General features: G+C 47.3%; 1 protein-coding gene across 1 annotated transcript in view; it reads right to left on the bottom strand.

Annotated features, from left to right (window-relative positions):
- Positions 1-15,271, bottom strand: part of LOC137433187 (uncharacterized) — a 275,834-nt gene that overhangs the window by 29,728 nt on the left and 230,835 nt on the right. Inside the window, exons 44-46 of the mRNA XM_078783996.1 lie at positions 12,439-12,546; positions 8,121-8,228; positions 5,369-5,422 (exon numbers count right to left, since the gene is read on the bottom strand). Of these exons, the coding sequence (XP_078640122.1) occupies positions 5,369-5,422; positions 8,121-8,228; positions 12,439-12,546 (270 nt within the window). The remainder of the gene's footprint in view (positions 1-5,368; positions 5,423-8,120; positions 8,229-12,438; positions 12,547-15,271) is intronic.

Below are 15,271 nucleotides of genomic sequence, written 5' to 3'. Positions count from 1 at the left end.
CGTATGATGCGCCAGGTGATTTAATAAGCTTGGGGGTCGAGATGGACCCGGATGTTCGTGAGTGGCCAATAGTGAGGTGTATGGCTGGTCCGGAGTGTATGGAACGAGGGTGCGAGCGAGAGGGTCCGGTGATGGGAGAGGTGCGAGGTGTGAGTGAGCAAGGTTGTGGTGGTATGGAATGGGTAGCGGGTTGCGGAAGCGTGACCCATGCATTGACACCAACAGGGGTAGTTTTTAGAGGGACAGGGGAGGCACGGGAGCCCCTTGGGGGTAATGTACTGTGGGGGCCCGGCCGGTTCGGCCCCGCGCTGACCCCGCAAGGGGCGACGCACGGGGTCCGGCAGGCGGGCAACGACTCGCATACGAGGTGGTCCCACAAGGTCCCACTCGCGCCATATGACGGCAAGAGTGATCTACGAGCGTACCTGGCGCAGTTTGACTGTGTGTGTAAGGGCAACGGTTGGGGTGAGGACGAAGGTGGAGTACACCTGGTGGCCGCATTGCGCGGCGCGGCGGCGGAGGTGCTGACGGCATTACCACCGGCTGCTCTCACCCTGCCAGCCCTCCGCGACGCCCTAATTAATCGATTCGGCATTGAACAGCAGAGCGAGCTTGTTAAAGCTCAGCTCGCGCTGCGAAAACGCAAGCCCCAGGAAGCCATCGGGGAACTTGCCCACGACATTCGCCGCGCAGTGGGGATCGCACATGCTAACATGGCAGCGGATTCCCGGGAAAGCCTGGCGCTGGACCATTTTATCCAGGCCCTCCCGGATATTGAGCTCCGGCAACAGCTCGCCATGTGGCGCCCGCAGACTCTGAGCCAGGCGGCTGACGCTGCAGCCCGTTGGGAAGCAGCGAGGCCCCTGGCCCGGGGGAGCGAGCGTCACGCAGTGGCGGTCCGCCAGGTGGGACCCCCGATGGAGGGAGGACCCCCTTGGGGGCCCGCCCCCGACGTGAGTCCTGACCTGGCAGGCATGGTCCGGAGGCTGGTGGACCAGTGCCTGGCGGGACCTGGACTATGGCAGGCGGCCCCGGAGGTGGCCCGCGGTGGACCACGAGCGGGTAATCCAATTCGGACCTTCAGGGGGGGAAATTTGGAATTCCGGAGACAAGCACCTTATCAGGTGAGGTGCTATACTTGCAACCGTCTGGGTCACCTGGCGCGGCACTGTCGAGCCACGCGCCGGGATGATCCCCGGCGGTTGAGGTCCTCAACTCCGCCCAGGGGGGAGCGGGTTAGCCGACCCCAGACACCCCCACGCAAGACCCCGGGAAACTAGAAAGCCTTACACCGGCGAGCAGGTGCCCCCGTGGATTGCCTCGGCTTTAGATGCCGAGGCGGGACCCAGTACCTCTGAATAAGGGGGGCTTATTAGTGCCAGAGGACTGGGGGATTGATGAGCAATGGGCCCGGTGGGTAAGGGTGGCATCCCTGCCACCCTTCCCATGATGGGGGCAAATGCGCTATAGTTTATGGGGTGGCTATGACAACCGAGCCAGGGAGGGCTTGGTTATATTGATAGGGACTAGAGGTGACTATAGGTGACAAGATTTAAGTGAGAGACTTGGTACCTGTAGTGGGGACGTAGTAGCTTAGTGTTTGATAATGACGTGGGAGCGCTGAGTGTAAGGGAAGACGGAGGAGCGCGAGTTTTAGAAGGGAGTAGACAGAGCAGATGATGCAGTATGAATGGAAGTGCTGGTGAGCAGCTTCAAATGAGGCATCGGTGAGGCAATGCTCCGAGGTGTGTGTGAGTGTACAAGTGATGAATGAGAGAGCATTGCAGATGAGTGTCATGGTGAGTAGTGAGTGTTGTGGATCAGCGCGAATGTGCTTGGGGGAGAGAAGGGTGCAGGCAGCACCAAGTATGAGAGCACAGGTGTGCAAGTACAGGTGTGTGGAATATATGGAGCAGAGAATGAGTGGTGTGGAGAGAGTTGGAGTAAGTGGTACGGAGTGGTGTGCATGGTGCAAAGGTGTGGATGGGGGAAGAGTGGACCCCTTTCACGAGTACCCGGGGAGGGTAGTTTAAAGAGTAGTTAGAAGGTATAGGTAAATTGTGGTTGGATATTGGCATTTGTGGTGCGGTTGCAGAATGGTATTGTGGATGGGTGCATTGGTGTGGTGAAATTGGCTGGTTGTGTGGCCTGTTAGTATGAGTGTGAATGGTTGGGCACTCCGCCACTGTTAGATGTCGGCCAGGTGAGGCCGCAGGTGGGCTCTGGGAGCCGTTAGTGTCAGTGGGTGCCTGAGGATCCCGGGTGTGGATCGGGCAGCCCGTGCCAGAGAGGGCACCGAGGGGGTGAGAGTGCGAGAGGGCCTTCCCCAGTTAGTTAGGTTAGGGTGAGGAGCAGGTGAGCTCAGTAGGCAACAACAGTGGTGGAGGTGTGCAGGTGGGCGGACCAGCTGGGAGCGTCACACGACCCAGCCACCGAAATCGTGTGGGAGCACCGAGTGTTGAATCGGGGAGTGAGACCCAAATTGATGGTGTGCACCACAGATGGTCAATGGGATTTTGGTTCTTCGAACCACATAGAGTAATGAGGGCCAATGGTTTGGCAGGAGAAAGACCCCGGGTAATGTAAAGTTGTTAAAGTCATTTAGGAAATAGTTAGGATTGATGAACCTGTCGCACCATACGCAGCCACTTACCTGAGGTGATGATGATGACTCCACACCTGTGTTTTCTTTGTTTTGTGTTGCAGGAAATGAGAATTGCTGTTTGGATTTGTGAGACGCATCACGACATGGATGAGACATTGGGGTGATTCCATATCTCCCTCCTTAGGAGGGACTGATGATGAATTGGTGATGGCAAATTTTGATGAGAGTTGGAGATGGCAAATTTGATTGGTTAGGAGGGAGAGAAGACGAATTTGGTTAATGGGAAGAACGGGGAAGACAGTAGGGACGTTCGTTGATGTGTAAAGTAGATGTTTATGGGTAGTGTTGTGTTTTGTGGATACAGTAAGGGGTAAGGGAGGGGCAATGTAGGTTACCTGGTGGGGGGGGGGGGGGGGGGGCGTACGGTAGGAACGTACCTGTCTCACCTGGTTCCCATGTGCCCCCAGTGTGTATTACCTTATATTGCCTGCACTTTTGCGCCCTTACTACCTTACTCACTTGTCTTCTTTTGTCTCCCACCTCCGGGGATCTGGCTTTGGGGCAGAGAGAGAGGAGAGAGAGGTGCTGGCTCCGCAGTTGTGGGCCTGTACTTCCGCTGCTTGCTGCCTGGATCGATACACCATATGGACCGCAATTTTTGTGGCCGCCCACAATGGACCGCAGTTCTTTTGCGGTCAAGCACCACCCGTTGATGGACCTCTGGGTCAACGTGGCACCTATGCCATACAGGTGAACCACTTTTAGTTGACCCCCCTGACGGCCACAATTAAGAGATGGACGCGGTTGGCGCCTTTCTTTATTTCTAAAGAAGCCAGAAGGCCAAGTGCACTCCATGAAGGCAAGACCAGCGGCAGAACATCGGCCGGCTGCGACACCACCGGTGACCATGGACACTTGATTGTGCATTTTTATTGAACACTTTATTGGTGCACCGGATGGTGCTGACTGTGCATAATGGGGTGGTGCTTTTGGTGCTTGGAAGGGGTGCTCTGCACATTATTAAAGGCCGTAGGGCCACAGGGCACTCGTGGGTTGGTGTATCGATGCTGGCATGCGTGCTCTCCCTATGCATAACATCTGCATGTGTTCCTCAAAGAACAGGTCCTGGATCGTAGTGTAAATATCAGTGTAGTCTTGTATAAATGATGCTCCCTACCGGCTGTATGTTTAGTTTGAGGATGCTTTCCGCGATTCGGTTATCCTGTGGGTGTGTTTCTGTTAGGAGAAGGGTGCAACGTCGCAGGGGGACATATTTACTCATTTGTGAACATCTGTAAAACTGTCGCACTCAGGGTTGAGTTAATAGTAGAGGGAACTACATCTGAGTGCCACACTAAAGTAGGTAAAAATCTATCGGGTCGGGACGCCCCGGGGTCGAGAAGGGTGCAGTGTTGCGGATATGGGATTTGCATCCATCCATATCCGCTTGTAAATATTCCCCTATTTCCTCAATACTTCCCAACTCTCCCCAATCCCCCATTCCCTAGTCCCATTTTCTGTAAACAACACTCTGTAGACCCGACCTCCCCCTATTTCCCCCATTAAATGTCGCATCCAGGTCCACCGCATCTCAGGTAGACAACTATAGGACATCTTGCTAGTTATTCTTAGTCTATGTCAGGTAAGGATTCGTTTCCATTAATTCTGACCCTTCGTTGCACCAGAATGTGATTGTATGGCACCGTTAGGAAGTTTAGGACCTCCCAATACCTCCCCGCAGCTCTTCCTCACAGTTCTCTTCAACAACAACAACAACAACGAGCGCAGGGAGTGCGCGTCCTCACTCCGGCTTGGTAGGAGTGGTGGGAGGACACCAGGCCTTCCCAACGAGCCGCCATCGGACATGTGCTCGACGGGGTTACCAAACAGGGGCTCCCTGTCGGCTCCTCATCAAGGGCGGAGCCCGGTAACCCCCGCACCCAATGGAAGCGGCGGACCGGCCCCAGTTGGGGTGGAACCAACCAGCCGAGGGCGTGTCACTCCCCGTTGAGCATGCGCAGAGAGAGAGAGAGGTGACGTCAGATGCGCGCTGAGCTTGGAGCAAGCAAGACCACCTCCGAACGCTGTGAGACCTCCCTGCATCTTTGAACCGTGCTTTATCCTGTCCCCGAGCCAAGGTGCACCTTGTGCCAGCGACCTACCTGTCCATTCCTGCCATCAATCCCCGTGTGAGTCTACCTTGTCCGTTTGTCCGTGGTCTGTCTGGGGTTTGATTAGACTGTATTTAGGTGCCCATCTCTTCTGTGTCTTTACCTCACTCTGCCTTGTAATCTACCCCCTTTTCTCCACCACTGTAATTATACCCTCCTCCGGAGGTCTTGAGAACTGTACCCCCCTTGCGTCGTTTCATCTTTCCCAGTCGTCGTGTCCTTTCCATCATTGATTTAGCATAGCGCGATTTGGCCAACGTCTGGGTGAATCGGGTGAGTCGGGAAGAAACGGGGAACAACTGTTCGGCCGCGGTTACCTCCGCTCGGTAAATAACATCCAATCCGCGGACCGTAACAATATACAAGCAACCAATATTTTGTTCCAAGAACTACACAGATTTTACAACACACATGAAAGAGAAGATTTAAAATCAGGTGATGTTTCATCCATTACCCATGGACATCCTCACGATAAATTTATCGGACCATCAGGTCCTGGTACCCTGGTCACATTACAGGTTCCTGTTTTAATCCATGGGGAATTCTTACAGTAGTATAGTAATCAGCAGACTGAAGTGTGGCAACTTCCCACCTTAGGTCCTTGTAATCCCTGCAAGCCTGTTATGCCAGCATATCCTGTTTCACCCTGAAAATAAACAAATTAGTTTTGAACATTTTAGAATTACCTTCTGAAACGTCATGATCATCAAACAATTATCACAAATTCCTCCCATCCAGACACAACATAACACCCCAGCACTGATACAAGAACCGGGCAGCATAGAGGGAAAGATACAAGGTGAAGAGCATAAATCTGGAGCAGAACACACACTGTGTTTCCTAGTTTCCACCAGGTCAAGAGCAGGAGTGAGACAACAGGCCAGACAGTCAGGGCAAGCAAGAAGCTAGATTGCTAGAGGCAGAATCCAGAGCGTCAGTGGGTCTGAGCCAGACAGCGAGCTAATCAAAGAGAGTGCCCCCCCTTTAAACTCCCTTTAAATGGGCGGATCCGGATAGGGAGCACAACCCCATGAGACCATACTGTCCTGATGCATTGTATCAAATTTGATCCGTATCGCTTAGGTAGTTGTTTCGTTGTTGTATTCAGTTTATGTAGTTGAAACCTACAACCGTCATAACACAGAAATGTTTTCTCTTTTCAATATGAAAGTGTATGTAATTATTATGGTAATATGTAAATTTATCTTCTATTTTAGGCCATGAGCAGGTCTGAGCATTCCATTGGAGGGGAGCTACTTATCTACACTTGAATCTGTTTCCAAAACATATTTTCTCATCAATATAAAAAGTTTGCATTGTCAATTTTGTGGAACACTAAGGAGTTGCTGTTAATGTTCGGCACTATTTTCTTATAGTGTAGCTTCTGACGGGTGCAGTGAGTTGGTCGTGCGGAGTAGTAGTATTGACAACCAGCCAATCATCAGCCAGTATTGTCACAACAAGCGCTATATTTATTCAGCAATGGCTTCCTCCATGAAAGTGGTGTATTGCAACAGGGTTTATAGAAAAGGCGTCAAAACATCACCCCAACTGTGTGTCATGCACATATCATCTGTTAAGAAACAAGATGTTCATACGTTCACACAGATTCGTGGGATAAGTACCATGAATATCTACTATAAATTGAATGGATACTATATGGATGAGTTGTGTGTGTATGCATGCATCTTGTTTTTGTCTGCTATCCCCACAGGTGGGTGGGTCTCAGGAGATGGAATGGACATCTATCGGGTCTCAAAGTATCCACCACCATTAGCGTTAGCGTGTGTGTCGTTGGTTGTTATCTCCATATATGGGTTTCAGGAGGTGGAACGGAGTCCTCCCAGGACTCAAAGTATCCACCTCTGCTTCGGCAAGGGATCACAGTTCATGGACCAACCTGTTCAACCTTTTCAGAGTTTTGTTCCAAGGGCTCTTTTCAGGATCGTCACTGAATCCTGGATTGCCTCCAGTTGTCGTTCATTTGTGGAAATATTCTGAAAAATGTACCTTTTATTAAAATGTACCTTTTAACCCTTTGGACTGCTGATACCCTTTTGACTTTTGAAGACACTTTAAGATGCGCAAGATCCTTAAGATTCCAAATACCTCTAAATACCCAAAAGACCCAGTGGACCCCAAAGACCCTGAGGATCCAAAATACCCCAAAGACCCAGAAAATCAAAAATACCCTGAGGACCCAAAACACCCAGAGGACAAAAAAGACCCAGAAGGCTCAGAGGACCCAAAAGTCCCCAATGACCCAAAAGACCGCGAGGACCGAAAAGACCACCCCCCCTCCCCCCCCCCCCGAGTATGGCAGGCAGATATGCTATAAGGCAAAAATTTGGTCCAATCGACCAACGGGCCCACTTGTACATCAAAAATGTGCCAGATAAATGATTCTTTGGATAAATTGCAATACTCCAGGCATGATTATTCCCTCCGTAATTGACAGTTGACATTCTTGATTCCTCATTGAAAGCCCTGCTCTGATAGCTCTCAGAAACTGCCAAAAATGGAAAGAAAGGCCAAAAATGACAAATATCACTCCTCAAAGCCTTGCATATTTACTGAAGTACCTGATTGCAATATCTACAACAAAACCATTATTGATTACAAGACCTTGATACTTAATTTGACTGACGGTCACAGTGGGTTGTTTTGATGTATCTGTGATGTATCTAAAACGAGGGTGGTTGTGATTATTTTTGAAAAATCGCTGTGTTTCCGTCATGATAATTATTTTAATAAATCAAGGGCAACCTCGGTATTTTAAAGGTATATTGTCCAGTCTTCCAGTTCACAGAGTACAATAGCCCATCTGTTAGTAGTGTTGGGGATACGAGTCCTTAAAAATGGCGAATTGCCAAAAAGTGGCTTTTTGGACCTTGGTGGCAAACTTCAACACTCCACAGCATCGTATTGGATGGATATCTCATGGAGAACTTTTTACCCAGAGTCCACCATATAATTGTCTATTCATATGCTAAATGTCAAGTAGCACCTCAGTCATGGAACGAAAACCGATTTCTAGCTGCTTTTCCACCTGCTGCACACGGCCTATTTCAACATATGCCTTAATCTACTATTTTTGAAAGCCCCACATGCATTAACCAACACATCAAAACTAAGTAACACTGTACATAAAATATGTGATTGGTTATAGTAAGTTGCAAAATAACTTGAGAAAAAGGAAGTCAGGCTACATAAATATTTATCTCATTTTGTTTTGAAGCTTCCTTCGGAAGTCTTGGCCAAAGGCTTCTGTGCTCCAGATGCGGCTCACAAAATGTGGATGAATAATGATGTAAGAGGGCAAAGGTGTTGTTTCTGCCACGTACTTGCCGGCCCTTGGACCCAATTTCACCCAACACGCCCTGCATTCCATCAGCACCAGGCAGGCCTCGCCTTCCTGGAATCCCCACTTGGCCTTCCACACCCTGCTCACCCTGATGGCATAAAATGGGAAATATCGATGATAATATGATGACAAAAATGATGGTAATTCAAAAATATTGAGAAATATTATTACTGTACATAATAGCAATGACTTAAATGATAAGATCAATAATAATAATAATGATAATAATAATTCTGTAGCTTGCCAGCTTCATTGCATCATGGCATGATTGCCTATTGTCAAATGACTGTTTTCTTGTTATTAGGAAATAGATTGCGTGGCTCCTGCTTGGAGGCACATTGAACATTGTATTAAACAACAAAACTATTCAATTTTTTTAAGCAAAATCTCCAACAACAATGATAATATTAATATAATCATGGTATTGCTGAAAAAAATAAATATAAATATTATTATTATGTAACATTCTTATATCAAGGAGTTGTCCTGACAATTGAAGAACAATTATTTAAAAGCTAAAGCCTACCCCAATTCTGGGAATTGTGTCCCTTCGAGGCTGCCGTTTAAAATTTTGGATATGCTGTGGCACCGATGGGGAGACAATTGAAACAACATTATAGCTCTTTGGGTAGTTATAATTGTGATTTATAGGTTTGAGGTTTGGCATATATCTACAGTCACGTGAAAAAGTAAGTACACCCCATGTAAAGTTTTTGACTTTTTCAACATATTTCAACATACAGCTATTTGATCTTCATTTCAACAATATTGATAGATAAAGGTGATATAATATAACAAATATCATGAAACATTTACATTTTGTAGTCCATTGTATAATATAAATAAACATAAATGCAAATTTTGCATGTGGAAAAAGTAAGTACACCCTTGGCTCTAATAGGTGGTATTGCCCCCTTTGGCAGAAACAACCTCAAGTAGGCGTTTCTTATAACTGTCTACCAGTCTCTGACATCGACTGGGAGAAATTTTTGCCCACTCCTCCATGCAGAATTCTTTCAGCTGTGCGATGTTTGAGGGGTTTCTTGCATGCACAGCTCGTATCAAATCCCCCCACAACATCTCGATGGGATTTAGATCCGGGCTTTGACTTGGCCATTCCAGAACCCTCCATTTCTTTCTTTTCAGCCATTCCTTGGTGGATTTACTGGTATGTTTAGGGTCATTGTCTTGTTGCAAGGTCCACCTTCGGTTGAGCTTCACCTTTCCGACAGATGGCCTCACATTATCCTCAAGCACCCTCTGGTACAATGAAGAATTCATAGTGGATTCTATGATGGTGAGCTGCCAAGGTCCTGATGCAGCAAAGCTGCCCCAAACCATAATATTTCCACCACCATGCTTTACAGTTGGTATCAGGTTCTTGTGGTCAAATGCTGTCTTTGGTTTTTGCCAAACATGTATTCTGGTACTGTGGCCAAATAGCTTTACCTTTGACTCATCTGTCCAGAGCACATTGTTCCAGAAGTGCCGGTCTTTGCCTAGGTGTACATTGGCAAATTTTAGTCTTGCCCTGATGTTCTTTCTGGACAGAAAAGGTTTCCTCCTGGCACACCTCCCATGTGGATCAAATTTGTGCAGCCTCTTTCTAATGGTAGACTCGTGCACTTTGACATCAACAGTGGCAAGAGCTACCTGTATGTCCCGTGATGACATTGTGGGTTTCTTAGAGACTTCTTTCAGCATCTTGCGGTCTGCTCTCAGGCTGATCTTTCCTGGGGCGGCCTGGCTTGAACAGGTTGGCAGTTGTTTGGAATCTTCTCCACTTGTAGATGATCTTCCGGACAGTCGAATGATTGAATTCAAATTGTTTGGAGATCTTTTTAAATCCCTTCCCAGACTCGTAGGCATTTATAACCTTCCTTCTGAAGGCCTCAGAGAGCTCTTTTGATCTAGGCATGGTGACGCCGCACGCTTCAACAACAAAGAGCAAACCAAACGAAATGTCTGAGGTTTAAATAAGACAGGTTCCTCCAAAATCCTCTCTAACGATGTTCTAATCATTTGCACCTGAGCTGGTGCACCTGATTCTAATTTTAGGTATTTGAAGTAGTGATAAATATAGGGGTGTACTTACTTTTTCCACATGCGAAATTTGCATTTATGTTTATTTAAATTATACAATGGACTATAAAATGTAAATCTTTCATGATATTTGTTATATTATATCACCTTTATCTATCAATATTGTTGAAATGAAGATCAAATAGCTGTATGTTGAAATATGTTGAAAAAGTCAAAACTTTACATGGGGTGTACTTACTTTTTCACGTGACTGTATATATATATATATGTGTGTGCGTGCGTGCGTGCGTGTGTGTGTGTGTAGCCTAACCAGGATATAACACCACAAACAAATTTAGTGCTATTTAGGTATAATTCTCAGTAATGAAATGCCAAAATTGTTTAAAGCAGTTATTGAGGTGTATGGGCTGGTTGATAGGATAGCCAAGAGGTATGCACAACCCTTCTGAGCTGTCTATCCTGAGTTTGAATCCCACACCAGCTATTAATTGTTATCCAAGTGTTTCACAGGCAGGGCGATTCATCAATGTGTGTGCGTCCCTTGCATCGATCGATGTTAAACTGGGGTCCTGTCTTCCAGTATTAGTTGGTGGACGCTAAATATCCCACTGTATATTTCGCAAAGAGTAGGCGAGCTTTTCCTGGCACCATAAGCAAATTACAAATTCCTGCCCTGAGTGATTGCTGGGAAGGCAATGGCAAACTGCCCAGCATAATCCATGCCAAGAAACTCCTTTGGCAGCAAAAATGCTCTGAAAAGAGTATAGTATCTCATTATCATTGAGGCTCATTAAAGAGCGGAATGACAGGGGCCAGTGGATCAACAGCCAAAATTGGGGAAAATTAAATCAATGGAATGACAAACAAACATACAGTATGCACCACAGCACGAGGAGAGGAGATTGTAGATAGGTGAGACAGGGTATCAATGCATGTACTAAAGCTCAGCAGTGGAAATGGGAGATAAAAATAGGTGGTGGTTGGCAGCAGATTTGAAATCCTATCATCAAGAACTCATGGCATTGGATCCAGGAAGACTGGAAGACTGCTGCAGAATTTACTTTTCATGAGAGAAATGTCTTAAAATCTAGTAGACTTGTGGAGTGCTTGAGATATTGTTGTCACATGCACACAGTGACCAGCCTTTGCCATAAAGGCCTGTAGCTCTTTCAATGTTGCCATTGGCTTTTTGGTTGCCTCTCTGATCAGTCTCCTCCTTGCTTGGTCATCCAGTTTGGAGGGATGGGCTGATCAAGGCAGGGACTTGGTGGTACCATATGCCTTCCACTTCTTAATGATTGTCTTCATTGTGTCCAATGTATATTCAAGGCCTTTGAAATATTTTTATACCCATCCCCTGATATGTGCCTTTCTACAATTTTATTGTAGAGGTCTTTTGAAAGCTCCTTGGTACTCATGGTTGAGTCGTTGCTGTGAAATGCATTACCCAGTGGAGTAAACCTACAGAAACAGGTGATTTTATTCTGAAATAACCAGAATCACTACAATTTAACACAGGTGGTGGCCAAATAACGTGGTGTGTGATTTTGAAGGTGAATGGTTACACCTGAGCTAACTTACATTTGCTATTATAAAGTGGTGGACACTTATCCAACCAAGATATCGTGTTAAAACGATAGCAGAGGTCAGACAGATCAACGACTCTGGGTAGGATCGCAGCCTATAATCTCTGCTACAGTACCCACTGGATCTGTTGAGCCACCCAAGCTCTATGCCGGTGGGCATTCATGTGATCAATCTGATAAAGCCAAGTAAACCTATTTAACCTCCAAAGGCCTGCACGCATGCTCCCATACGCAGCACTCTCGTTCAGCCCTCGACTCACCTTGTGCTGGAATCACACTCACTCACCCCAGGGAAGCCACCCTGGCTCTGCTGCTACAGTCCATCACTACTGCCTGCTCTCCTGATAGTGTTCCACATTCCTCCTCCATCTAATGTCCATTCTAAGGCAACCAGACACTGGCACCACTCTCACCCTCATTACTTAATGGCCTGCTATTGATTGGTTGTTTTGTAAAGCTTCAGATCTTTCAATTGAGTTTATTTTCATCTCCTTTTTTCTTCCAATTAGTGCAACACCATTCAGAAGAATATTGTCCAAAATGCTTCCTTGGCCAGCATTGTTTATTTAAGTTGAACCCAAATGAGAAATCATAAAATGATTGCATCATATCAAGGGAAAGATTTGTGTCAATATATTCACAAGATTGCTCCAGAATTGCAACTCATACCTTTACTCCTCGAAGACCCTGCTGTCCAGGAAGACCTATATTTCCTGGTGGGCTTTGTCGTCCATTAGGTCCCGGACGTCCTGGCAAACCTATATCTCCAGTAGCGCCCTTGAATAAACACATATTATTAGGTCATTCTTCATTCATAATTCACATGATAAAATTGGTTCCACATAGCTTAGAAAGAAGCCTTGTTTATTAAGCTGGGAAATATGGGGGAGGTATTTGTTAATAGTTAACCAACAGAAATGCTTCAGCACTTTTGATATTCATTAGCCCATATATGGTAAAACATTTGGTATTGCTTAGTCAATATGTATTAGTAACGTATTTTTGGCATACTAGTCGATGTGGAGCACAAGTCGAATTGGCTGATTTCCCCATTTTTCATTCCTTCGTTCATAGTTAAGTCTATTGGGAGTATAAGACAAAGCAAAATCATCGCCTGTAGTTATAAAAACTGTCAGTCAGAACAATAGAGGTGTTAATTCCCCCTGACGCTCAACTCAAACTCTCGAATCCAGATTCACCGCACGGCCCATTCAATAGCTCGATTTCAGATTTGCCAAGAGACTCACTCGAAAGCCTGATCAGGGTGAGGAAAGCACCATATTGTTCTGGGCTTACCTCCTTTTGCCTTCCTAACTCACAAAGTATGAGATCAGTCCGTCTGAGACACAAAGGCCTGCCTCTCCTCTCCCTGTAATCCCTCCACACCACACCCCACCAGCACCTCTCCTGTCGTGACAAGCAATCTCGGCCATATGTTTTGAGTACCCCTGTAACTGTTCATTTAATTTTCCATTTTTGTATTTAATGTAATGTTGCGAATATGGCATTTGGCCTCCATATCCGCTTGTAAATATTCCCCTATTCCCCCAATACTCCCCAACTATCCCCAATCCCCCATTCCCTAGTCCCATTGCCTGTAAATAACACTCTGTAGAACCGACCTTCCACTTTTTCCCCCATTAAATGTCGTGCCCAGGTCCACCGCATCTCACGTAGACAACTTTCGGACATCTTGCTAGTTATTCTTAGTCTATGTCAGTTAAGGACTCGTTTCCATTAATTCTGACTCTTCGTTGCACCAGAATGTGATTATATGGCACCAGTAGTGAGTTTAGGACCTTCCCATACCTCCTCCCATCTTCTTCCCCAAACAACAACAACAACAACTACAACTACAACAACAACTACAACAACAGAGGGGCGCGGCGCGGCGTGCGGGGAGTGTGCGTCCTCACTCCGGCTCGGTTAGCCGCCATTACCCATGTGCGCCGACGGGGTTACCAAGAAGGGGCTGCCTGTCGGCCCCTCGTCAAGGGCGGAGCCGGTAACCCCCCCGCACGCACCCAATGAGAAGCAACGGGCCGATTCCATCTGGGGCGGAGCTAACGAGCCGAGGGCGTGTCACTCCCCGCCGGATATACGCGGCGACTTACCGGATGTGACGTCAGATGCGCCCCCAGCTTGAGAAGACATTCACCACATCCGAGCGCTGCGACCTCCCCGCATCTCTAGACCGGACCGGGTCGATCCTGCCCTGAGCCCAGGTGCACCTGGAGCCATCGATTCTGCCTTTCCTTGCCATCAATCCCCGTGTGAGTCAGTTTTGTCCTGTTTATCTGTCGTCTGTCAGGGAATAAGATAAGTGTGTCTAAGTGCCTGTCTTTCTATGCTGTCCCTCTCATTCCTGTAATCTAACCTTCCGCCCTAATATAACCTCCTCCGGAGGTCTTGAGAACTGAACCCTTGGTGTCGTGTCATTTTAGTCCCAGCCGTTGTGTCCTTTTCCTTCATTGATTCAGCGTAGCGCGACTCGGCAACGTTCGAGTATAATCGGGTAAACGTGCAGGCGCGGTCATACCAAACCGCTCGGTGAACCAACATCCACCACCGCGTCTGTAACAATTGGTGTCGAGGAGTGGAATTCGGACCCGGGACTAAATTTATTAGGCCCAAATGTTGGAACACCAATTGTACCACTAGGGTAACAATTGGTGTTGGAGAGGTAGAATTCGACCCGGAGCGCGTTTCCCGCTCGAAATTATAACGGCGAAATTTGAATTTGTTTTACGAAAATAAAAACCCGAATTTTGAAAGTCGCGCTATGGCGGATCAAGACAGCTGGGGTCCGGTAGGGGAGAGTGAGGCAGGGTCGGTCCAGGACCAAATTGAGGGACAGGAGGAGAGCGAAGCAGCGAGGGTAGCAGACGCACAAAATAGCGTCGTTGTGCCCGACATTGCGGGAGCGCAAAATGGCGCCTCGCTGGTCACCGCGCCCGCGACCGTGGCAGCGCCCCTGGTGGATTTGAACCTTTTTTTTATACAAATGAAGGCCCTTATGGCCCAGAATAGCGAGGAAATGAGGGAGGAAATGAGGGCTCAGAGTGAGCGAATGGGAAACCAAATGGGGATAATGGGAAACCAAATGGGGATAATGGGAAACCAAATGGGGGTAATGAGGGACGAAGCGAGGGGTACCGGTGAGAAGTTAGACAATAATTTTGAGGGGTTAGACAACGGGATAAAAGAGGTGAGAAATGGGTTAACGGGGGTAGAAAATAGAATGGCTGCCCAGGAGAATCAAATGGAAGGGATGCAAAAGGGGTTAGAGGGGTTAGAAAACAGGATGGAAGGCAAATTGAGGGACATGAGGGACCAAGCGGAAAGGGAAGTTAACCAAATGGGGCAGCAGATAGAGGGGGTCAGAATGGGGGTAGAAACCAAACTGGATGCTCACAGGGAGGAAATGGAGCAGATGAGGGTGGCATCTGGGCAGGAGATGCAAGTGATGGGAGAGGAGATCAGAAGAGGAGTGGGTGAGGAG

The sequence above is a fragment of the Myxine glutinosa genome, chromosome 8, assembly GCF_964187855.1.
Source record: "Myxine glutinosa chromosome 8, kmMyxGlut1.1, whole genome shotgun sequence".
NCBI classification, from domain to species: Eukaryota; Metazoa; Chordata; class Myxini; order Myxiniformes; family Myxinidae; genus Myxine; species Myxine glutinosa.
Note: the sequence above shows the minus strand (reverse complement) of the source record. Positions and strands in the feature narration are given on the sequence as shown.